This window comes from Pygoscelis adeliae, unplaced genomic scaffold (assembly GCF_000699105.1).
Source record: "Pygoscelis adeliae isolate BGI_AS28 unplaced genomic scaffold, ASM69910v1 Scaffold93, whole genome shotgun sequence".
NCBI lineage: Eukaryota > Metazoa > Chordata > Aves > Sphenisciformes > Spheniscidae > Pygoscelis > Pygoscelis adeliae.
This window is the reverse complement of record NW_008824469.1, coordinates 1262947-1288228: the sequence shown is the minus strand read 5'-3', so window position 1 is coordinate 1288228 and position 25282 is coordinate 1262947. Positions and strand designations below refer to the sequence as shown.

The 25282-nt window shown below is 40.5% G+C and overlaps 1 protein-coding gene across 1 annotated transcript; it reads right to left on the bottom strand.

The window, feature by feature from the left end:
- Nucleotides 1–1265: 1265 nt before the first annotated feature.
- Nucleotides 1266–25174, bottom strand: MLXIP (MLX interacting protein). The gene is made up of 17 exons (XM_009321230.1): nt 25128–25174; nt 24912–25018; nt 24477–24562; nt 23113–23202; nt 22783–22824; nt 21371–21542; nt 20294–20383; nt 19335–19426; nt 18518–19181; nt 14969–15090; nt 14053–14239; nt 13118–13242; nt 11044–11142; nt 9033–9160; nt 7865–7988; nt 4864–4993; nt 1266–4170 (listed from the first exon to the last, which is right to left on the bottom strand). The coding sequence occupies exons 1-17, from the start codon at nt 25172–25174 to the stop codon at nt 4049–4051; spliced, it is 2427 nt and encodes an 808-aa protein (XP_009319505.1). The 3' UTR covers nt 1266–4048.
- Nucleotides 25175–25282: the final 108 nt, after the last annotated feature.

Sequence of the window (25282 nt, the reverse complement as noted above, 5' to 3'; positions counted from 1 at the left end):
GCAATTTTTTCCCCATTTACACAAAATTTTTCACAACCTCAGTTTCAAAGGGACACAGTAATGCCATGCAGATAAAACCCTCTTAAAACCCAGGGAAGCCCCACTTTGTCAATTCACTGAATTTTCCACATAGCACTGTATTAGGGGAAAGAATGTATGACTTAAGATAAATCAAATGCATACAGGATGCCAAGATCTAAGGCACAGATGGAAACATTCTAGTTAAGTCTCCCTTCAAGGAAGGCTTCCCGAGGGGTCTAGAAAAGCATGGAAGAACATGCCAATCAGGTCAAATGGTATTAATTAAGAATCCTTTGGTTTTGTCCAGAGATCAGACTATCAAAATGAAGCATGCACTTGTCTCTGTTCCTACTATTTGTTAATTCCTTCAATTCTAGTTTGCTCCTGAACTTTCACCACTTACTCCTCCTGCTAACAGGGAGCATCATACAAGCTTAATAACTACATCAGATAATGCACAAGCTCTACAGAACTTGTGTTTGGGGTGGGGGCCATCTACAATATACTGATTAACAGAATTCAAGGTCAGAAGGAGCCACTAGACAATTTCAGTTTGACTTTGTGCATATCACAGGCCATAAATATTTTATCTAGCCACTCCCTTATTGAGTGAAATATGTTGGATTTGACTAAATATGACTTGTATTCAATTATATGGCAATTCTTTAAAAGTTTAGCACCAATTCACTGAAGACAGACGCGCATCATCTGTAATTCTGTGTAGAGTATAGGCACCGTGTGTTTTGCTTGCTTAAGTATACTTTGGTGACACTGATGAAATTAGACAGCTTAAATCAGGGGAGAAAGTGTTACCAATTTTTTTTTTTTTTAAAAGAAATATAGTATTTAGACTCCTCGATGGGTAAGAAAGACAGACTAAGGAGTTCAAATATAAACCAAAGTGGAAAACTATGCAGGAATTAATACATACATAGTCAGGTCAATCTCTTCTCATACCAATCCTCAGTACTTCTACTGTGCAGATGTGAGACATAATACAGCTTTTTCCTCCTGTGTTTCCAAATGAAGTGAAATCACACCCCTCACAAGGTTGACTGATAAAAGAAAAGAATTCCGATTTGCAATAATAGGGTGACAAAAATATACTGAATCACTGCTTCGAAGAGCAGCCACATCATTTCTGGTAATTGCACTACGTGGAAAGTATCTTTTCACTTTTACTTCCCTCCCTCCTACACTCCTGCCTAGGTAAGCAATCTTTGATTTAATTTTTTTCTCTTTACTAAGTTAAGATTTGCAGTCTTTTAATAGTGCCATGAGCTTGTTTCTCCACCACAAGTTATTAAAATAAGCACTTTCCCTCCAATTGTAACCAGCTCATGGTGCAATGAGCATGATGTTTTTTCCATCCACATCCAGATAAAAACTGCTAATGGACAAAATTTTTAGCAGTTCAGTCACACTACCCCTTCCTATTCCTTTAAGGTCCCTTTCAGCTTCCAATCCATTCAGTGAGATCTGAGATGTTAGGATTTAAGCTTAGAAGTTGTCAGACTTCCCTGGACTTTGAAGTATGCTTGTAGTGCACTTTGCTTGTTGAGACAAAACTCTAATGTCTTTGATACTAGTAATGGTAAAAATCAAGCACAATCACTGCCTGACAAGCAGGAGACCACACTGCAGAGGAGGCATTACAGAATCTGTTCACTTGAAAAGTACAGCAAATCCACAAGTGGGTCTGTTCTTGGACAATTTGCCTACTGATTTCCTTCTAGAAAACCGGATACATATTTTTAACATGCAAATATGCATGTAGCTATCTATGCATCTCAATGAGATAGCCCAGTAAAGAAAGAACTTGAGGGACGCTCCCCAGCTAATCACAGTGTTAAATGACTTTACTGGAATCAAGTTCACAATCAATGATAAAAATGGGAGGATTTAAAGCACTGATTTAAAAAAGAATTCACACTTATTCAACATTTTTTATCCAGATGCATCCCAAAGAATATTGCTTAATTGATTATAACATTATCTACGAAAGACCTAGATACGGATCCCCCCTGAAAACCTACTCACTATTTAATTACTATGACAACCTTTATACACTATTTCAACAAACCATTCCTTAGCCGAGGCCTGGATTTTTGTTGGTTCTGTCACAGGGACACAGGCTTTCACATGTGCCACAAACTTCAAATGATCTGTCAGATCTACTGTAAAAAACAAAACAAAACACCGAAAAAAAAAGAGCATCTCCTCATTTGCCTGCACAACTACAGAAAGGCATGTTGGTATTTAGATCATGCCATTTTGTCTTTCCCTTCGGCTCCTTCCCCCCCAGCAGTCCCCTTCAGCCCCCAATTCCTCAACTCACAGTACCTCTGCTCAGGGAGAGGGCCCTGTTCACACACAATGCGATGTGTGAGCAATGAAAGCCATTAGCTGCAAAATCTCAGGACAAAGAAGAAAGAAAAATACTCCCTGTGCTTAGTCCCACTCCCCAAGCCTATTGTTTCTTTTTAAACTTTGACCCACCAAGTGGAGAAGACTGGGGACAACGCAGAGAAAAACTACATCCCCTGAAGGAGAACCCACTGACCTCATTTAAGCATGTGCAATGCCCAAATGTTTTAGCTGCTCCTCATTTTAGCACTGTGATAGCCTGCTAATCACCTCCAGGCAGCCTGCTTTCGAAACTAGAAGAAAACTACTCAGGGGAGGTACAAGAGAAACGTTACCCACAGTTTGCATAGCTCTTAAGAATCAGAATCAAGTAATGAGTAGACTCACAAGGGTCATAGGATCATTCCAGACTACGAACAATCAGCCGGAATGAATATCCCAGTGCTGTCTCAGGATGGACAGACTATCACTGCTGTAACGAGACCAAAGTTTATCTGCAGCAGAGCACAGTACTTGCTGAGACTGTCACAGAAAAATGTTATGCAGTATTTCGGGTTTTAAACATATTTTTATATGTTTTGAAATTCATGCTGAATACAGACCAAATTTAGCTAAGCCCTTCAGGTTTTTCAGATAGAACGCAAAAAGAACAAGCAAAAAAGATGAAGAAGCAAAGAACTGACTACAAGTCCATGTGATTTGATACAGTTTCTGAGATAACAAAAAAGTCAATTTCTTAACATTACAAACTCAATTCTTGTCTCTGAAGCACTACTACATTTATCTATGGATGTGTTTGATATGCGCACATTTCATGAGGAAGGCAGCTGAACTGCGCAGAGTGCAAGAAAACAGTTCACAGATTAAATGGGTATGACGTTCATGTATCTATCCTAATTGCAGAATCTATGCAATCTAAAACTGCTTTTTTGCACTTACTGCATAGCCTGCTACTCACTTGCAATGGCTATATCAGGAAAAATAATAAAAATCAGCTACTTTACTTGCTAGAAAATAAAGCATGTCTTGAAACTGATCATATGCAATGATACACTCATTAAAATAAAAATACAAAAAACACATCCTGAGATTTTAATTCTAGTATTTTTGCCATGAGTTGACATCACTGACGGATTTTCTTCTCCTTTGGTTTTTAATATGATCCTGTTTAACAATTTTCACTATTCAAGTAAAACAAATGGAACTGAATACCAGAAAACAAAATAAAAAGCACATTTTGTTTCATGAAATCGAAAGTATATTTCCCCTTTAAGAGAACATTCCTTGGTGTACAAGATTTACACTTCAGAGAACTTAGTACTTGAAGCTGTTTCATAGAAATATGTTTGTTGCATATAGATGCATGCTGCATTGATGGAGATATATTGCTGCCTGCAGGACTCAAACCTGCTAAATTTACCTGAGCTTGGTGTTTTCTCACTTAACGGAGTACAGCACAGCACTGAAGAGGAATCAAAATGTTATGACAACGTTGCATCGTACTTCCACATATTCTGAAGGCAGAGCCAGATGCCCTGAACGATATCTCAGGTGATGGAGAGAATTCTTTCTAAAGTGCACCAACTGAAAGGAGACTCGCCAGGCTGCTAGACTGGCAGGTTCTCCACCCCTTGTATAAGCAACTCATTGTCTTTGGTTGTTAGGATTCACCAGCTGTTTTGTTCATCTTGTTAACTGCCTCAGCGGCTTGCTCTGGCAGGCGCGATGGATCTGACAGAATTGAGGTGGTTGTACTTAGATGCCGAAGGGTGTTCAGCACCACTATAAAAAAAGTCAAAAGTATCAAGAAAAGCCATTAGCCTGACTGTGAACAGATCCATGCAGGATAGTGTGCAGGTACTACAAGGCTGTTACGCATGACAGAATTATGGAAATACCTCTGCAAAACATGCATACCTCCACACACAGTGACAGCAATAAACAGAGATGTGCAAGAACTGTGCCCAGGGAACAAGGAATGGAGATTTAGGACGTTTTAAAAAACACCCCTATTTCTTCTACAAAAGAGAGTACCACTTGGCAATTATAACTGTAAATGTTAAACACTTGCTGAATTGCAAGGGGGAAAGGATCAAGCAATCATGCCCAAACAGAAGGTCATTCCAAAGCTGAATACAAGTCTCAGAAGTCTTCCTTCATAGTGAGATAAATCACACTACCAAACTTACTCCAGCTAGAGCAGAGTATTTGAAATTTAAATGAAGCTTGAGACTGTTTAAATTCTGGTATCTATATTCAGCAATTTGGGTTTTTTTTCTGTTCAGTGTTAAGCATGCAACCAAGTGCCTTCACAGGCAAAAGAGGTTGTTCTTTTTCCACTAAGATAAAAAGGAACTGGAAGTCATATTCAGCATCATGTGCTTGCTTTGTCATCCTCTGACTTTAAAGAAATAGTATTATATGTGGTCTAACTTTCTATGATCTGGAATAACTGCTGGATAGAACTTCACTTACTTGGCCTCAGAATAGGAAGAGAACAGTGCTGATCCAACCAGGCCATTACAGTTTGATTCAGATCCTTCAAGCTTGTTGTGGAAACCATCCCATTGAAGGACTCAAACAATGGCTTAATAATAATGCTGAACTGCAAATCATCAAACGTTAAGGGAGACAACAAAGGAGGAGTTCAAAACATTCTATGGGAAAGGCTACTACAGCTCAGTCTGCAGAGAAAACAGTAGACTTCTAAATGGACTTCAACTACTAGAGGGATTGCAACATTTCAAAAAATATTTTTTGAAATCTGTAACACTAAGACAAAGGAAAAAATTGAACCTCAGTTCCTAGTGATACTCACTGGTTTTTGCAAAATTCCTGTACAACTCACCTGATCTCCTACAAACCAACTGCATGCTGTGGCACTGTTGCAAGCGCATAAGTATCTGAAACTTCTACATACATGTAATTTGTTCAACTTCTTCGTTGTCACTTTTTCATGAAAGCAACACTGATGCTTTCCTAGCAAAAGCATATAGAAGCTTTAGTGTAACCACACCACTTCCATAGCACACCATAGATGCATCCAAGGTGGGGTACCTGGATGGGTCTTGCCTGGCAATAGTAAGTCTAGCACAGGCCAACAGTGCAAGTATTCAGCCAATTTCTCAGGCAGATTTTTCAGCAAACACTCAAGTTCTCTGCTACTGCAGCTAAACAAAGACCTCAAAGTACATAAGCAGATTCTCAGAGATGATCAATGGCGTGACAAGGATTCCCACACCAAGGACCAGACTTGCTGATCTGCATCTGTGTGGACCAGAACAGTAGCAAGCTGAGGAATGTCAGGCTTTTCTTTTGGCTCTCTATCATCACAGCTTGGAAGGACGGGCCTGGAGTTGGCAATAACCTTCCTGGCAGAAAAGAGGCAGACAGAATTCTTAGCCTGTAGTGTATTAAAACGTACAGACCACCACCACAAGCCTCAGTTGGTCCCAGCTCCCAGGCTTTCAGATGAGCTTTCCTGGAATGGTCACCATATTTGAACTCAAAACAGCCTGTTGTAACATCGCCACGATAATTCACTAAGTAGATCCCAGCTTACGTGTACAATTATTTCAGAAGCTGGCTGGATGATAAAACCCATCTGAAGGCTCAGAATCTGTGGTTTTACCATGTTTCTCCAGATGGGATTTTCTGACTACAGTCAGCAGCATGTGAGAATGTGTCCCAAACCAATCTCAGCATTGTCATGCACCCCCATCTTTCTCACTGTGGCTGACAATCAAGATACGTCTAACAATTGCCTGGAATACTTGAGGGGATTTGCTTCCCCTTATAGACTTTTACAGAGTGACTGGAAGAACAACATGGGTATTCTATCGATATTCTAATATTCAAGAGTATTCTATTCTCGGGTTATCTCTAGTAGCCCAGGACCAGATTACTCATTTCCCTCCTACGTGCAACAGAAACTATGGTATTTTCATTTTTGTAATGAAACTGCCCTTCTCTCTCTTACAGTCATTCCATGAGGAGGAGATTTTTTATTATTATTATTATTATTATTAGCACTCACCCCTGGACCTTGTCAACTTTTACTGCAAGACATTCTGAAATATGTCAGCATGTGTTAACGATTCAATCCAGCTGTTAGAACAACTGTTCCATCACAGTTACATCCTGACTTGTAAAGGGAAGTTTGGGAACATTACTTTGCCTACCAACCTTCTCTTTCACCAACTACAAAAGCCTTTGTCTTTCCCCAAATACTACAAAACCCAGCTACCCAAAACTGCATCTTTATCCCTGATAACTTCTGCCACTTTCTAGAAGTGTCTCACTTCCAAATTCTGGAGCTATTTAACATCTTGGAGCAGCATAAAATAAACACACTATCCAATCAGAAAACATGTGCAGGATTGTCTTTAAATAACCATTTTCACTGATATATTGAAGACCCCCATTTTCATAATTCACTTCAAATTGTTCCAGACTTAATAGTGCTGTAGAATCCAGAGGTTCCACAGCTGCACCAGCTCTAAGTTATCAGAGGCTGCGTGAGATCTTGCTAAGAATTGTTTCCTAAAAGCATGCTAAAAGGAGTAGTATCTTTCTAGGGCCAACATAAACCAGGAAACACCAAAGAAAGCATTTTCACATATCAAAGTATTAAAAATGCTATACTTCATGCATGCACAAGCATGCACATATATACTCATATTATCCAGGTAGTTAGAGGGAAATAACCAGCACAGAACACAGACATAAAAAATGTAAAGTGCAAATAAATAGGTGTATGAACATATGAAGTTTAATGGGAAAAGGGAAGGTTAACACTACTGCTCATTGCTAATTACTAATATCCCTGAACTGATTCAAGCCAATAATGTTTGATCCAAACTAGTTAAGTCTATACAGCACAAACGCAGCTAACTTGGTTTCATTCAGTTTGTGTCCTTCTACCTGTTGCATTATCATTTGCTTACAAGCACAGCTGCTAGCATTGGAGAAGCAAAGAGAAACTCAGTTGATTAACTGTTGCAATGAAAAACAAACTAAAAACTAAAAAAGAAAAAAGAAAAAAGGAAAAAAAAAAGAAAAAAAAACCCGAAGAGAAACGTGCAAGTTTTTAAAACTGCCATTGCAACAGCTTCAGTAATTGTTTGTAATATTTTTTTTTCCCCTGAAATCTTTGCTTTCTCTGTTCAGTTTTTCCAAAAGACTGCAAGAGCTACAGTTACAGAAGCAGTCCATTAAACATTTCTTGCAGTATAATAACCCGCCAAGAAAACCTTGCCTTTGTATTGCATTTTACTTTCAGGTTACCTCTCATACTTTAAGGTGAACAAGTTCTGCCTCGCGATAGCTGGTAAGGCAAGGATTCATACCCACATACAGATGTGAATGAAAATTGACATGTTATTTAAATAACTTGGCTTAAAGTCACAGCATCAGAATCCAGAGTTCTTGCCTCTAAGTATATTAGTACCAAACGCATTTAAATATAAAAGGATACAATCCAAAACTTCCAGTTCTGCAGGGCTCTGCTTCTCACATACTCATGAAACATCCTCCTCATGTGGTCAAATCTTTGCCGTGTTATGGGAACCCCGGTAGCAGGGAGCTGCTGTTGACAAGAACTGAAAAGAAGATGTTCTGAGGTCAGAATCCCCACCAGAAAGGAGACACTTCTCTTCCAGACTAAATTACAGCAAGAGAAAAGTGTGTATCCCCAGTATCCCTGACCAAGGTGGTTTCTCAGTACATGACCCCCCCAGAATGTAATTGTTATAGCCAGGAATACATACTGTTTTCCCATCAATTTTGTCTATATTCATGCAGCAAAGCAATTTCTCAAGCTGCTACATACTTCTTATTACAAGCAACAAAACTGAAAACAAAGTAAAACATAGAACAAAGTAGTTTTTGGCATCCAATTAGAAAAAGGCACATTAGGAGTCAAGGAAAAATTTACAGTTACTCCTGAGCAATGTTACAGAACAAAATGCTACAGAGATTCTTAAGACACAGATCAATTTAAAATAAAACCAAACAGACATCATCATACTTTAAAAAAAAAAAAAAAAAATCTTGATTTGCTGGTAAGTCTAAGACTTCTGCAGATGGAAGAAAAACTACTGGGGTTCTCAACATACTTTGTGATAGTACATAACTATCGTAAACCCACAGAGGAAACTGAGGCACCAGAAAGGTGAAGTGACTTATCAGAGTTATGTTCAGCCAGTAGCAAGCCCCTTGATTCCAAGTCTTGCGTCTTATGTACTCAACCATATTTTCCTATAAAATTGACTGCATTTGGAAGGAAAACTGCAGCAAAGCCATCATGAAGAGTAAAAGTGTACGATCACCCAGTGAGCATAGCTTTAAAAAACAACATTGTCACTGGCTTCTTCTCAGAATTATTCTAACTGACCTGATGCATCTTTTCTGATGCTGCCACTGCTGTGCATTCATGCGCAGAGCTTGCTGAAAATCCACACGATTTGCTATCAATGCCCATCCCACAGCAACTATGCTTTTTGTCTGGAAGTTGGTAGCAACTCTACTTCTGTTCAATACCTATCTGTTGTTTGGCATGACATCTGAGGCAAATATTCCCTGTTGTTAGCCAAAGCAACATTCAAGCTGCTCTGCTTCGTTACAGAAAGCTCCCCAAATCTCACATGATGGTAGCGTTTAGCTCCTCGATTTCTTCCCGAAGGCGCCTGGTTTCCTCTTGCATCTGTGTTCTTTCCTGCTGTAGTTTAGCGATATATTCTACTGTTTTCTGGAGCATGATTGCATGGCTGATCTAGACCAAACACAAACATAGAGCTCACTTTCTGGAACAAAGCTAGACAGATGAAGAGTTTGCCCCTAACCTGCTGTAACACCTAGAAAAGCACTTCAGCACCTTTTCTTAAGTTTCCTTCACTGTGTGCAAAAGCACACAGATAGGCAGAGCGAAACACTTAAGGTAATACGAAACCCTTCATTTCTCTGACTCCTGTTTGCACACTAGTACAGAGAAACGTGGCTGCGGTGGCTGTTTTCTTCCACAAATTACGTTTTTGCTACTTTTTTTAAAGAAGTATTTTAATAATTTAAAATGTTTTATTTCATTACCTATCCTCTTAAAAACATTTACAATTTTTGCTGAAGTACTGAAGGATGTGCTACATCTGCTGATAGATTTATAGCGCTGTTAGAAGCATTGTTTGAAGTTGACAACATAGATTATTTAGTTTGGGAAACCTGAAGTTATTAAACAGAAGGTAACGGGGCCTAGCTATCACCAAAGGAGACAGAAACAATGTCACAAAACTTTTTAAAAATACCCTTCAGTTTTGAGGAACGAATTAAAAATGTGTACTTGAGAAATAAAATAATCAGACTTTTTACTAAAGCTGAGTTTTCAAAACTGATTACCCTTTCAAATAGGCTATTCAAATCAGGAAGTGAAATTCTGACAACTTATGGCCTAAATGTATAAAACTATAAAAATTATGTAAACAAATCAACATGCTGCACAATAAGGTTTTGTATTTTCCATGTTTCAAAAGGTACTGGTATGTAAAGAACATTTAGAATTTTGTTGTGCAGACAAGTCTGTGTTTCAATTATTTTGATTTCAATTTAGTGAACTAAGTTAACTAGCGTAGCCAGAATATGTTCTTAATTTGGACAAAGTCATTTGACAATAAGTAGTCAGTTGGGAATTTTTTTCTCTGTAAATCTATGCACAAAAGACAGGTGACGGGACAAAAAAGCCCTGAGAATATTTGCAAGGCTGTGGGCACAGGGCCAAATTCTTAAAGGCAGCTGGGTGATACTAGACGTAAAGAGTCCTAGAAGGATTTTTCAAAATCATCTGAACTGGCCAGGCTCCTGACTCCTCCTGGGGGGTAGAGATCTCATTGATGTAGGAAGTTTTAGACATTTCACTGGACTTTTTTGTTCTTCCTTTGGCTCACTGACATGTTTCAACAGTATTTGCAGGCACACAAGGTTGCTCCGCCATGCTCTCAGATGGCCAAACACAGCACAGCTATGGTTAGCATGGCACGAAGCCTAAGCTAACAAGCTGTGCTTATAGGTGGGTATATTAGCTCAGGCCAAATGTCAAGGTATATTAAGCCAGGCCCAGCATCGTACTAACAGCATCTACCTGGCTTCTGGCTAGCTCATGGTTCAGGCAGAATAAGCTTACAATACTGGCTGGATCATAGCTTTTTCAAATCCAGCTATGGGGACCAGATCCCATCCAGAATGGGTATAAAAAGCCAGTATGTCAGAAGAAAGGTGATATAACAGTAAATGCAAAGTCATCTTACGCTGCAAACATGACAAAAATCTTCATTACTGGGGTCCCAAAAGCAAGGATTGCAAAGATCAGTTTTTCTTCTTTCCCTGTTGGCTTTAAAGCTGCAGCATCTCATCAGGCAAGATTTGTTCAATGTTTGAAGCTGCATCCGAAGAACAATGTCTAAAAGATGAAGCGCTTTCATACACTCTCTTGACTATAAGCCATGGATTTATCACCCTTCCCTTTCCAAGTCCCTCAGTTCAAGTATCTTCACTGATTGACTGGCATTCTCAGTCAACAGTGAAGAGATTAAATTTATTAACAAGCCTTTTTAGAATGGCTCTTTCTTATATTCCATATTAAACTGTTAGTGTTGCCAAGTTACTTACCGACTTGGAGTTGGCTGAAACCAAGCTGTTCAGAGTACTGAAACCAATCTTGATATTAAACCTTCGTTTTTGTTCTGAAATATGCTTCATTCTTCGATTCTGCATAAATAAAATTAGCTCAGTCTATGCTGTTCTCCTTTACCATTCTACTGCTATGAGTGTTTCAGCTATTCAAATTCACAGTGTCATTTCTGTTGAACTGTGACATTCAGTCTTCCCAGTCAAAGCCACATGACTATAAATTTGCAAACAATGATTTAAGTTATTAAAAAGAAGTGTCCAGTGTATTAAATTCAATTCCAAACCTTGTAAGGTTTTCTTCCTAAAGTAAGAATTCCTATTTAAGACCGCTACACAATTTCCTTTTCTGAAGTCAAATTCCAACTGCTGAGCATGTAATTAGTTAGGATCTTGTTGAAGCCTTTAAGTTTAAAGCAGTCCATATAATTTATTCCTAATACATATATAATGTCTACTGATGTAAATAGGCAGTCTGACAAAAATAAAGAAAAAAGAATCCACAGCTCTCGCCTACCCTGAGGATAAAGGCTTTGTCAGGAATTAACATTTTCATTTGTAGCATTAAAAACTTAGAAGTTGTTTCCACCAAAATCCCTGAAAGAAAATAAAGAGTTTGCACTTTGAGAATGTATTCTTGGCAAAGCCAGGCTTTCTGACGGTAGCTCACCATCAGCCCATTTTATAATGGAGGAAAACAGTGTAATAAAGCAGTGAAGTGGCTGCCCAAAACCACAGAAAATGCAGGTTCAAGAGCAGAACTGAGATTTCCAGTGCCCCCTATGCTTTGCCAAACTGAAAAAACAATGTTACCCAGCAATACAGAACTGTTTACTCTAAATAACAGTGCAGAGGAACAAAAGAACATACATCTAGAGACCGGCAAACATCACTTTCTCTTGTCTTACAAAAGAGTTACTGACAGTACACACCCAAAGCAATTCCTGTCAAAGCAGGTGAGTTTAAATGGCTACAAAGCCTATCTCATTACAGTGCCCTTAGTTTTAAGAACACTCCTCCATCTAGTGGCCACTTTCCCACCATCGGCCAGTCCTAACAATTTGTTCCTTTGTTAATTTGCTCTCTAGCAGCAAGAACGGGCTGCAACTACTGATTGTGAGCGTTTATGCCAAGCAAAGAACTGCAAATTTTTACGAGTAACTTGCAGCATGCTCAGCAAGTGGCAGTTCTGATTCTCCTCTGCAGCAGAGCTAGAATTGAGTGCAATCACAGGCTGCGAGTGTTTAAACTTACCTTTCTGCCCTGGAGTAATCAAGCTGACATCAACTCACAGGGTATACAAAGACAGAGAAGCCAAAAAGAGTCTGGCACTTGGGAAATGGTTAAGTATCACTCCCTTTTACAATAGAATGAATGAGAGGGTTAGAGCTGATTTTCCTGTATTGGCTGGTTTTTGTGGAAAAGCTTCTCATACCATCACAGAAAGTGTTCTGACAAGGTCAGCTTGTGTATGAGGTACAGCCAGCTTTCAGATGCTATCTCTAGACCGCCGAGTTCTTACCCCAGTAATTCTCGAAGGGTTTTACAGCTGTAACTTGTAGAGTCTGTGGAGCTGCTTCTCTGTGGAGCAGCATAGCATCACTGGAGACATGTAAGTAACTCAGCAGGTCAAGAACTCCCTCTCCAGCGATGGCCAGAGCCCTGCAGACCTGAAGATCCCCAACAGAACAATGGCAAAAAGCCATGGTTTAGAAAACTAAGCCTGAAACCTTTGACCAAGTAAACTGAGACCTGTCATAACACTCCTGTGAACCACAGCAGGAACTGTATCATGACCATAAGGACCTGCAGAGGTACAGTTAAGCCAGGCCCCTCTGGTGACACAACCCTGAGGAGCGGAGCAAGCGGATTATTAAAGTCTGAAATTTTAAGTTGAACAGAGCAGCACAGATGCAGTGCAAGCTAAGCCTAAGGCACAAATATACTCCACGGTTCCTGAAGCACAACTTACTTTCTAGTCCATGCTCAGACACCAGGGCAGAAAAGTAGCTACGAAGGCAAAGAAGAAAAGCACCTCAAAGGAAAGGACACACACCTTAAATGCAGCCATATTAGGGTCAGTGGCAGGTTTTCCTGAGCAGCTGTTCTGGGGAGACTGTGGACTGGGGCTCTGCTCAGAGGTGCAGGGGGAAGCTTGGCCTGAATTCTGACAGTCTCGGCCTTCATAAAGGAAGAAAGACAAGTCTCATTAACAAACAACTTTCTGTAGCAAATGTAACTGCTGAGAAGTTTCTATTCAGAATTGAACTGAAATGAAAGTCGGCAACCAAATTATACTCATTGATGCAGCAACCACATGCTAGAAAATGTCAAGATTGCTGGGAAAGCTTAGTATTTCATGGCACAAGGCTAATACATCCAAAATAGCGATATGTAAATACTCCTCACACACACACACCTTTCAGCAAAGCCATGTTGAACCTGTAGGCTGCAATTCCATCGTCCGGCTAAACTCCCCCATTTGAGGCTCTAGTGGCCTGGGACACGACAGTAACACTTACAAGCCATTTACCAGCAAAACCAGCGTATGTGTCTAAAACCGGCCCAGATAGCGCTCTATCAACACGCATGCAAAAGGAGTCTTTGCACTTACCTGCTGTTAACAAGGATTGTGTCTGAGATCCTCCAATCAAAATTATAGTTATGATACTGAACAACAAACCTATTCAGCACTTTCTACACAGATGCCTTTCAAACGGGTTTAATTTCTTGGTGACTATGACAGTACATCCTTTTAGAAAGGAGCCACTTACAGGAAGCACAAAATCACAGTTTGTGGGAACGCTGCACAGTAGTTTAAGACAAAAATTGCAAACAACTGGATGCAAGCAAAGCTGCAGGGTAGAAGGGCCTAAAAAGCTTTTCCTTCAAAAATTATCCAGAAATCCTCAAGGCCCATTTACACGGTAACCAATGGAAACACACTTACATGTGTAGGGGAGAGAGAATGCTTACAGCTTTCTAACTTACTAGGTGTAGGTGAGGGAACTTGTGAACTGCTACTGTGGGAAGGGATTTGCTCTCCTTTCACCAACACATCCTGGACTACGCTAGGAGAGAAGAGATGTGAGACTGTGGACTGGGTTTGTTGACTACTTGGTGCTTGCTGTGCTGGACCAACCAGAATGTTACTATGGAACTCCGTCACCCCGGGAGCCTGGGAACAGCATAGAAATAGCACAGAGAAAAACAGAGAGAAAGAAAAAGAGAGCAGGAAGGGGGGGATGGGGGCAGAGGGAGAGAAGGGATGAGAGAAAAGGGGGGGAGGAGGGAGGAAGAGAGAGAGAAAAAGAGAGAGAGAGAGATTTGTTACCTTGCCTTTCACTAAAAGTAGCAAATTAATACATGATTAACAATCTGATTACATGAAACAAGGGCTAATATATAAGGAATTGGCAGGCACTGAAGTCAAACTTCTGGCAGGAGACCAGTATCCTTTCATAACTTAAAGCAGTATTACAACACATCAACAGCATAATATACTAAAAACTATTTCATCTTCCTGCATACAACGTATAGGGAAACCCACTCATATACTCAAGGCATGCTTTCCAATATGTAAATGGAAAGCTGAGCATCCTGGGTTCCTTCTAGCTTCTGCACGATTAATAAAAAGCACAAACCATCCCCATTCATAGTACTGTGTATACATGCCTCTTTGTAATCTTACTGTTGTGTGAGACAGAGTCTGTGAAGACTAGATAGAGCTTCCAGGCCCATAAAGCAGCTACGTTAAAAATAAGCAAGCATAAAGCTGAATGCACAAATGTATATGCTGGGTAACAGGTGAGATTTAGTGGACTAGTTACCCTCCTGAGCACATTACGGCTCTAACTACTTGCAAATAACAGGCCTAAAAAACACATTTTTTTTTTCTTCTCCTTACTCTGACAATTCCAGCTGGTGCAATTGCAACATTAGACTGAGACGTGGCTGGCGTCAAAATCCCCTCTCTTTTTAAAGGTGCTGGAGTTACAATCACAGCTCTGGACTGTCCCTGAAAGGCAGCTGAAGAACACAAGTTAGAATAGTTAATGAGACAAAAAAAAAAGCTGAAGGTTATTTTGTATGAAATAATTTGTCATTGAACAGGGGAATGGATTAATGGGCACCTATTTGGTACTATTTCATTGCAATACAAAGTGTCACCAGTTTTCTGATAATCTCAATCCCATGAATTCAGTACAAAGGACTAACACACCAGTTATTTCTGAGGCTTCTAGCATCACTGTCACTCTTTCAAGATGGATTTACAGAGGTACCTAGTAAATCAGGGAGGTGCAAAGTGTCTTCATTCTATCAGAGCTGGATTTTCATTCTATCAGAGCTGGATTTCACAGAAGGAAGATCACCTTCACCTCTCCTCTCCCATCCATACTTCTTGGATCTCAGGCTTGCTCTACTGACCCAGAAAGGGTCAATGACAGAAACCAGCTGAAGGATGCATATTCAATACTTCATGCTTCCTTGTATATATATTAAATTCTCTTCCTCACCACTTCACTCTACTAGGTTCTTTCACTATCTGGTTTTACAGCTGCTTTACATGACACACAAGCACAAGACAACCAAATGTGATTGGGAATCAGCACCAAAATTCCAGAAAATAGGCTGAAGAACCAGGAGTTCTGCAGTGTTAGACAGCTAGAGATAATTACAAATAGCAGCAATTGTCTCCACATAGAAAGTTACAAAAAATTCTCAAAAGAAGTCTGTACAGGAGGCTTGCCCCCATGACAGAAATCGGGATCCTTGCTCTGAAGTTTTTTTCACCACTACAGTATTCTAGTCTAACATAAATCTGTTAAGGTCTCAATTTAACCTATGTAGATGTACAGTTTTGACATGGCATTAATGTTGACATTGTTCTTGCCCAGACTTTAGAGAGAACATGACTAACCATCCTATATTGTTACTAAGGAAAGAATCATGCAAAGACACAGCTTCCGCATGCTTTTTGAGAAAACTAAACCAAACTTACTCAGTTCCATTCTAGCCTGTATTGGCTTCAGCTCCCCTTTGTACTAATAAAGTCATGATGTATGAAAAGTGTCAGAGTACCTCAGTCACTGCCAAACTATCCCTCTGCAGTTTAGCATCAGGATATTGAAGGACACACACACAGCAGAACAGGGAGACAGTGCAGGATATCTAATGTCCTCTCCCCTACTGTGTCATCTGCAACTAACAACAACTGTGTTTTGAATCAACTAAAGTTTCTGTATAGCCTTTATTAGAAAGGCCTGTGGATCATACAAACCTCGTGTCAGCCCTTGCGTGGGTATACCTGGCAGAGAGCACTGTCACTCTGATACAGGGAGTTCATGCTTTGTCTGAGCATTCCCACATATAAAGCTGGAATCACAACCCTTCCACTGTTCACTAATGTTCAGACAGACTTATGACATCTCTATTGAGCTAAAGAGCCTACTCTTACCAATGCATTAATGCTGCTGCACAAACTTGGTATTTCTGACTTCCACATTTGGGTAACTGTAACAATCAGCACATATTTAGATGCCCCTTTAGATTTTTCACGTTTCTATCCTACACATACATATTTTGCAGACTTTCCTCTCAAAATCAGAACATTCATCCTGAAGTGGTGATAGCGGAGTTCCTTCCCATGTGAAGTCTTGCACCCGATGAGACAATCTGTGCAGATTTTTGAGTCCTTATATCACAGGGCAGTAAATGTTACACATCCCTTTCTAATGCAGGCTATAATGCAATTTGTTTTGTAGTCATGAGATGATTTGTTTGTCCTGAACACAAATGACAGTCATTGCCTTAGTTACAAGTACTGATGTTTATTCTATTGCCAAAAGTAAAGCTCCAGTCTTTACATAAAATCTTGGATTTGACCTCTGAGCTTGGTGTCCCAGCAGTTTAGGAGCACTGTGATCCCACTGCCAGGAATGAAGAACAGCAACAACTTTAAATCTAGATGAGAAGCTAGTTGTGATGATCCAGAAATAACTGACGAAGTATTGGGAAAGTGATATATGGGGTGAGGAACAACCCAACAAGCACTAAGAACGCTAGGAGCAAAGGCTTTCTGAAAATGAGAGTTGCCTACAATGCTTTACTAGGTGAGAAACACGTCTCGACTGCTGAAGGTATATGGACTCTTGCTTTATAACGTACTATAGACAGAAACACTGCCATTAACATCCTAGTGTTATTAATCATGGGCCAACATGTTCCCAGTGACATGCTAGAATTAGATCCTTGGGTCTGTTCTACTCCTGAACAGTGATGTTTTGGGGTTTTTTTTGGTGTGTAACCGCAATGCCAGGCCCTGGCAGACACACCTACCCCTTAGTAAAGCCTGTTTAACAATATTCCTCCAGGCAGGGTTTTTCTTGGATTGTTGTTGCACATTTTGGGTGGCTGAAGTCACTTGGCCCCCAGCCAGCACAAGTCTAAAAACAGTGTGCAATAATCCCAAGAAAAAGTATACTGCCTGTCCTGCTCTAGTCTTGAGCTTTCCCACAAGAACCACCACAAGCAAAACTTTCTCTGCTCGCACTTGCTATTCTTAGCCTTGTGCAGTGCCAATGGCTCCAAATCATACCCAATGTGGAGGTCCCAGCATATCAGTTAGGCGCTCATACTCAGCTGAAAACCACGCACTCCTGACAGCATCTCAAGAGTCTGTAAATTGCTTGAGACAAAGATCTCCAGCTCCCCCTGCCTGTTCTTAGTCCTTCCCCACAGGAAGGACTGATTCTCATCACCCCGGTCCTTCTAGGGAGCACTGATGGTGGATCAGAGGCACACTCCCATGCTTCCATTTGGACGAACACTGTGGCCCACTTCAACAGCTGCTCCCTAGACAACACTGTACTCAGTCTCAAAGAGTTTCAGGCACACTAAGATGAACCTCAGAATACATCCAAAGTACTACCAAAGGATGTACACCAGTACCTTGGTATTACAGAGTGCGATGATGCACAGGTAGGCAGAGTGACTTGTCCAGGGCAACCAGATGAGTCAATGACAGGGACAGATCTGCCATTCTCCATCCCACACTATCTCCCTACCATCTCCTACTCTATTGTGGTTGAATGCTCTGAGGGGCAGAGTTAATCAGAACAGCATTAAACATCAAAATCAAGGTTTCTAAGGGGTAGGAGCAGAGAGCTCTAGTCATCCCATGTGCTGATGCATCTATACAGCCCAGCACAAATTTTACAAGGAGATACCCCCTTTGGCAGGTTGGCTTTTCACACTCACAACCAAACTGCTTCCAATCCTTGCAGCAGTCCAGAGCATCCCATTGAACAGTGTAGCCACACACCAGTGAATTCAGGGGTCCCTTGGACACCCTCAGGAAGCTGTATTTTTACTTATTATGTAAACTAAGAAAAGCAAGAAGGTCTCTCCCTCCTGCTAGTCCCACTCAGAAAAGAGCACCACCAGTGCTTCTCACCTGGGGTGATGAAGGCATTCTTTAACAATAAGGACACTGTTTCAGGCTTCGGAGCAGGCACTATTTTTTGTGACTGTTTGGGCCTTGTCCCAGCACTGGCCAGAGGAACAGCTTTGAGGAGTGCAAATGTCATTTGGGACTGCAGCTGGGGCCGGGGCTGTCCCTGCAGGACAGTAGTCTGGAAAGCCAGGTTACAAGGCACTCCTGCACCTGGCTGCTGCATTGCCAGGACAACATTCTGGCTCTGGCTGAAGGTGGTGGCAGGGGCATTGTGGGTCAACGTAGCGGAAGCTGTGTGGGTGATAACTGTAGATTCACAGAGGCCAAACTTCTGAGTTTCTGGTGCAGCAAACGCAGCTGGTGGAGAGCTTAAGCTAGAATTCAGAGGCACTGCAGGCAACGGGGACTGGTGCTGTTGTGTCGCAGGTTGAAGTAGTGGCAAAGGTGTCTGAAACACTGGCATAAAAGTTTGTGGCCCGCTGAGAGACGAGTCGGGAGTGAAGTCCGCTGGCTGGATGAAAGATCCCCCGCTTCTAATGCTGGAACACTGGTCAGTGCCAACATCAGGAATGACAGGAGCAGGTACTGAGGAAGCAATCAGTCCATCACCGATGTTCCCCGCTGGAAGTGTGTTGGGCAATGAACCTGACGGCAGGACAGGAGACTGACAGAAAAGAAAAATATCACAGATTCAGACATGACCCCTGAAACTCTTGTCTGAATTTCTTCTGAGAAGGACATGGCTCATGTCTGAGAGTCTTCATAGCACATACGTGTCTGAGATGAGGTTGTTTTAAACATTGAGAACCTCTCTTACCTGGGAAGAATGGCTGCTGCTGTCTGTTGTAGCTGAGCTGACAGCAGACACAGAAGGGAAATAACTACTGGAACGACTGGGTGTGAATAAATCTGAAAAGTGAAAAGCCACCTATTAATTTTCTACTTTTCATACTCAAGGTACAGCATTGCTAGATACTAAAATTCAAAGGAATATAAATACGATTTAGCAAATAATGAAACCATGAGATTTTTGCTTCATACAACTGCTGCTGACTGAGCAATGAATTGTTGTTTTCCAGAGGAACTGATCTCTTCAGGGCAGTCATCTTCAACTTTCATGCAAGCTGAAGACAATACAAAAACCAGTTTGCTGTTTAAGGTTCACCGACACACAGACAGCCAAGAGCTGATTCTCAATGCAGTCCCACAAAATTCAGTTATCTGATGCAGACTGCATGCAGGCCCAGCAAACACATGACTTTTGACTTCCAGGAAGATCCATAACCATCAAAGTTGTCAGTAGTAGTTTATGTCATATGTAATTCTTGAGAGTACCAGAAAATGTTCCAAGGCAAACAAAGTGTTAAATCGCTTCATCACTAGGAAGTGTTAATGGGAAAACCTTAGTGATTCTGTGAGTTCTCCTGTCCACATCTAATGTTCTATCTTTAATTACTCAATGACTTAAGGTCTAAATGCTATTCTTTTGAAAGGCAAATTAACAACCAGGTTCAAATGTTGGAATAAACAATCCTAAAGTGACTCTCAAACCCAGGTAAGTAAAGGACTGGGGTCATAGTAACAAGGGAGTCTACCCACATATGCATCTGCTTGAAATAATGAACAATGAAAACATGTATCAAGTGTTCTTCACCTTTCACTCAAATCTCTTGCCTTCTAAAGAGAATAGATATCTGCAACATTTAATATTCTGTTAAAAACTGGTTCATAAATCACAGCAATTTCAAAGAAATTGACTATATGTCTGATTCTTACCCTGAAAAGGCTCAAAAGTATCCATAAAATCAAAATTTGGCTGTAGAGGAATAAGCCCTGGTTGAATCATGTCAGCATTTCCTAAGTGTGCTGGAAAATTCAAGAAACAGATTAGATTAGCTTCACATCACTTGCACAGTAACAGCAGTAAGAATATAGCATTTGGCTACAACACCAACACACACTCCACAGCCAGGCTTGGCCAGGATGTTTACAAAAAAACTGCTGCTGAAATGAACTGAGCATCTGCTTTTCTTCAGAGCTACAGCACAGTTCTGAAATCAAAACCATTGGGGAATGAAACTTTCAACTAGTAAAATAGAAGAGGTGAAACCTGAAGGCTCTGAGTAACAACTGGGGATCGCCAAGCTTGGGCGCCTCCTGCTCCCAAACCTCCTGTCCCACCCCTGCTGCACAATACATAAACATGCTGGGAAGCACAACCTGAACCACCACAGCTCTTAGCACAGTATTTTAAAATAAACCATCATCAATTTCATTTTGCCTCAAGTACACTCCATGTAAACCATAGTTGCTCTGGAGTCGCTCAGACAGCTTAGACGTCCGTGCAGCAAGGATGATGCATAGTGGACATCTGCTGTCCCATTAGACAGTCAGTGCCTTGAGTTAGAGAGCATTTGATAGAACTGTGTAGCTCTTGGGATTGTTTTTACAGGAGATGCGACTTGCACTTGTTCTAACGGATATATCCAAAGAAAAATACATTGGCGTTGCCTTAAAAATACACACACACATATACACTTTGAGATAAATAACAATGCCTTCACTACTGATAAAGGTAAATACTGCTTGTTACAGATTTATTCAGAACAACATTAGAGGACAATGCTAGGAGCAGCACGTAAGAAGCCAAGATAGAAATTAAATTTAGATGAATAACTGGGATTCCATAACCTATAAAGCATTAGACAGCTAGATTGTCTGACCTATTTTTACCTGTATCAGCAAAATAAGATAAATTTCATAGGCAAGACTAGAAAAGCAGCAAAGCAACAAACCAGACTTCTCCCAGAGGTTCCCATTGTAAAATCAACATAGCTAACAGCCAACAAATACCTATGTCCCTGGAATTTGGCCAGGAAACCAGTTGATGTGAAGACAGCGTGGAGAACAGCGTGTCAGTGAACTCGGACATAAGCATATCTGCATCCAAAAGGCTGCCTTCCTCCATAGGGACAGGGGTTTCTCTGCCATACCTTCTTTTTTGCCAGAGAACCAAATCATCATCCTGCCAAAGGAAAGGAAGAAAAGTCAGGCTGCCTAGACAATGCTAAAGCAGTCAGGTGCAGATATATAAAAACAATCTTCACTTTTCGAGAAAGAAACTCTCCTTACGAGCCTTTCAAATGGACTGAAACAGATCAGTGGTACTTCTAATACAACAACAACTTCAGCTCACTGATTTGAGCAACAACAGAAACCTTCAGTAGAATACCACAATACTCTGGGAAAGGTTTTTTCCCAAAAAACAGATGTTGACTAGAAGGACATAAGACAAAATAACTTCATCAACACTAGTTTCATTGATTACACGTATATTTTTGCAGTTTAACGATCCCTCGGTTTGAATAAAGATTTAAAAATAACATGCACAGCAAAAACTCAAAGCAAACAATTCCTATCCTGAAGCATATCTCTGAAATGTAGTTAAGTGTAATTGTAATCTGACTTTGCACAAGGTATGCTGATATTCTTGTGGACAGTTTTAGCCCATGAAAAATACAACATAATGTGACTTGGCTTACCCGTCCTTCACTACAGGCTAAGCTAAATTACATTGCCTTGCATTTGCTGCAGACTAGAAGCACACACAGCCAGGTTCCTGTGGCTGAGCCAACGTGCAGCTGCAACTACACCAACGTACTGTAATGGTGCATTGGAACTCATGGCCAAAACAGCTGAGAGTTTTGTGAAACTGGAACAGGTACAGAGTTATGCTTAACTCCAAAAAGAAAAAAAAAACCCCAAACCCAAAACAAAACCACAGAACAGTGCTTCATCAGTTTATATGCCCAAAGTAGGTTTGATGGCTTTAGGGGGCATACTAAATGGTGATACCATTGTTCCTTTAAACATTTTGCCTTTTTTAAGATCTGCAACATGTAGCACACACATCTTCACAGATCTAGTTACACAAGCAAGGCAGTAGTGCCAGCTACGACTCAGTAACAAGATGAAACAATGTGCCAGCCCTTAAGGAGATTGATCTTTCTGGGCACCCAATACTAATTCTCATTTCTTCTGTCACAGCACTTTACATTCAACCTCTCTTCCATTCAGTTTAAGCTACAAGTCTTACATTGCTCTCTAAGATGCAGAAATATTAAGGTATCTAACCTTAATTAAGGCTTAAGCAAGATGCTTGTCTTTAGATTTTAATCAACGCAAGCTACTGCACGTTACAGCTTTGTTACTTATTACAGCTTCTACAAGCAGAAATGCTGCCACTTATCAGCGGTATTACCTACCCTGACCAAACTCGAAAGATCTTCATCTTTATGTTTCTGTAACTGCAAAAGGAGAACAAAACACATGTTAAAGTCAGAATAGGTCCTGTATATAGGCCAGTAGAAGACCTGATTTTGCAAAACTTTTAAGACCCAATCATCCACAACTAGTCCCTGCACAATAATTTTTAGTTAAGTGGGACTAATCAGATTAGTATGCCTGTACTAGCTTATCATCTGTTTTAAGTATTCTTGCATGTTAGCAAAAGAAGTGACATCAAAAGTCAAAAAGCAACAACATACTGATCAAGTTCAAGTAAGCTACTTTCACTGCTGTGTAAACCAACAGACCCTTTTCTTGAAGTATGTTCTCCACTTGTGGTATTCCCTGATGACTATTTCAATTCTTCGTTTCCAGTATTTCCCTTCTGTTGCAATGGCCTGAGAACACAAACACATACCATGAATTACACGGAATCACATATTGGCTGAATGTTCAATAAATTTCCAAGCAAATATTCAGGCAGAAAAAATGCAAAAGAAAGCATGCTAATTCTGTTTGAGCTCGTGTATCAGCAGTCCACACTGTCCCAGAGTTCAGCTATCACAGAGCAAATCTGACAGTACTAACTTCATCTTTCCCACAATAAACAAACAAGAGATGATGTCTGACTGCACTGTCAGCATCTCCCACATCAGCTCAACCATAACCAATAGTTAAGAAATGGCAAAAACCCTTTAAAATTAATTTACTAAAATATAATGTATAAAGCATACAATATCCTGTCCTGCAGAAAACAGGCAAAGATAATTTCACAAGATTACATGAACATGCACACACATACGCAAAAGCTGTTAAGAATGACACAAAGCAATAGAAATCTGATGTCCAGCTCAGGGAGAAGTGTGACCTTGCAGGCCACATACTAATAGCAACAAAAGGATCAGAACAATGTGGGTCTTTAATGTATCACAGATAGCAGAGTATAAATTGGGGACAGCAAACTAATGAGAGCCTTAACACAACTTTCTTGTGTTCGAGGGTCATCTTTCAACACAAACATCAATACTGTTCTTTCAAAAACCTGAGACATTTCCACACTCTCATCTGGAACTCCTCTGAGTTATAAATTATTCTAGAGTTATGCAGTACAGACAGCGCCACGTACTGCCTCACTGGTTTTCCGCAAGGAGCCAGAGGGCAGATGTTAGTTTTCATTTATGTTTACAAGAGCACAAAAATGAAGTATGCAAACTCGTATTCACTCTTTTCGTGAAGTTACCTTGACAGAGAAAAAGAAATTGCTTGTTGTCTAGAAATCACACCTCATCAATTAAATAAAGATACAGAAAACTCTCACAGGGTCACTTAAGATTCAATCCTGGAAACAGTCGTCACCGATTTCAGCAATCTCCAGCCAGAAGAGAGCAGTGGCTGTCAAAATCTTAACTATTAAAACTGCACTTCTATGACTTGTGTTTCACTAAACTAGATCATAGACATAAGTTACATAGATAATAAATGTCCTTCTGGTTGCACCCTGATCATCTCAATACGATAAACTTACAAAAATGGGTTCAACTTTATATTAACAGTTCCTTCTAAATAAAGACTTCAGAGCAAAGAATTGCTATACTGCTCTCATATCTAGTGGACAAGAAAATCTTGTTATGAACTCTAGAGCTCATTAGTCTGTTCCTCAGGTTTTACATACCTCTGGCCGACGATGTTCATCTACATCAACAGAGCCGTCCAGCGGAGTCACAAAATGGCACACTGGATTCTTGCGCTTCTCCAGGTCTGAAACAAGAATGAAAATCTGAGTGCTCAGCACATGCAGACTCTGCGAAGAGCCCTGTCACTTCAATGGCAAGATGTGAAAAAAAATCTAGCCAGGTTCCTTCCAGATAGCCAACAGTAAATGGGGAAATCTCAGGCTGTGCTTGGACTGCTCAGTACAGCCTCTGTGTGGACATTTCTAAGAAAGCACTGATCCAAAGGCACTGCCGTGACAGCCTCTGAGACATCTGGGCCCTGAGCAGATTTTTGAGCTTTTCATTAGACAGTAATTTCAATTTTCTTGCTTCTTACATATATGTCTCTGGGAAAATATTTTAAAGCAAGCGACACAACCAAGCATGACACTTACACTGCATGTACCATGCCCTCCAGATGGCGTTATTGAGACGGATTTTATCTCTCCACTGAAGTTTCAAGCCTTTAAAATTTTTCCATTTTGGTGAAACCAGCTTTCCACTGGAACAAAACAGACAACAAATCATTCTGCTTTCAGTTTTTCTCTTCCCACTCCTTTCAAGACAAAGCATCCCCCTAAAACTGCCAAACTGTCAACAGAAAAAAGTACAACAAGCCACACTTGGCCAGTGACAACTTTTGCCATACGCTGTCCATGGCTTACTGATCTAGGTCTCAGAGACGAGTTCAGTTTTCAAGACTCCTTCATGTTCTCATCTGCCTGCTAACAACTGTCACAATTGGTCTCACAAGTATCTTCAGCAG

Excerpts from the sequence above, each read along its gene's own strand:
- MLXIP (XM_009321230.1), bottom strand. The coding sequence starts at position 25,174 with ATGGACAGCGTATGGCAAAAGTTGTCACTGGCCAAGTGTGGCTTGTT. Across the intron at positions 25,019-25,127 it reads CTGGCCAAGTGTGGCTTGTT|TGGAAAGCTGGTTTCACCAA; the intron begins GTACTTTTTTCT and ends GTTTTGTTCCAG. Across the intron at positions 24,563-24,911 it reads GAGGGCATGGTACATGCAGT|ACCTGGAGAAGCGCAAGAAT; the intron begins GTAAGTGTCATG and ends TTCTTGTTTCAG.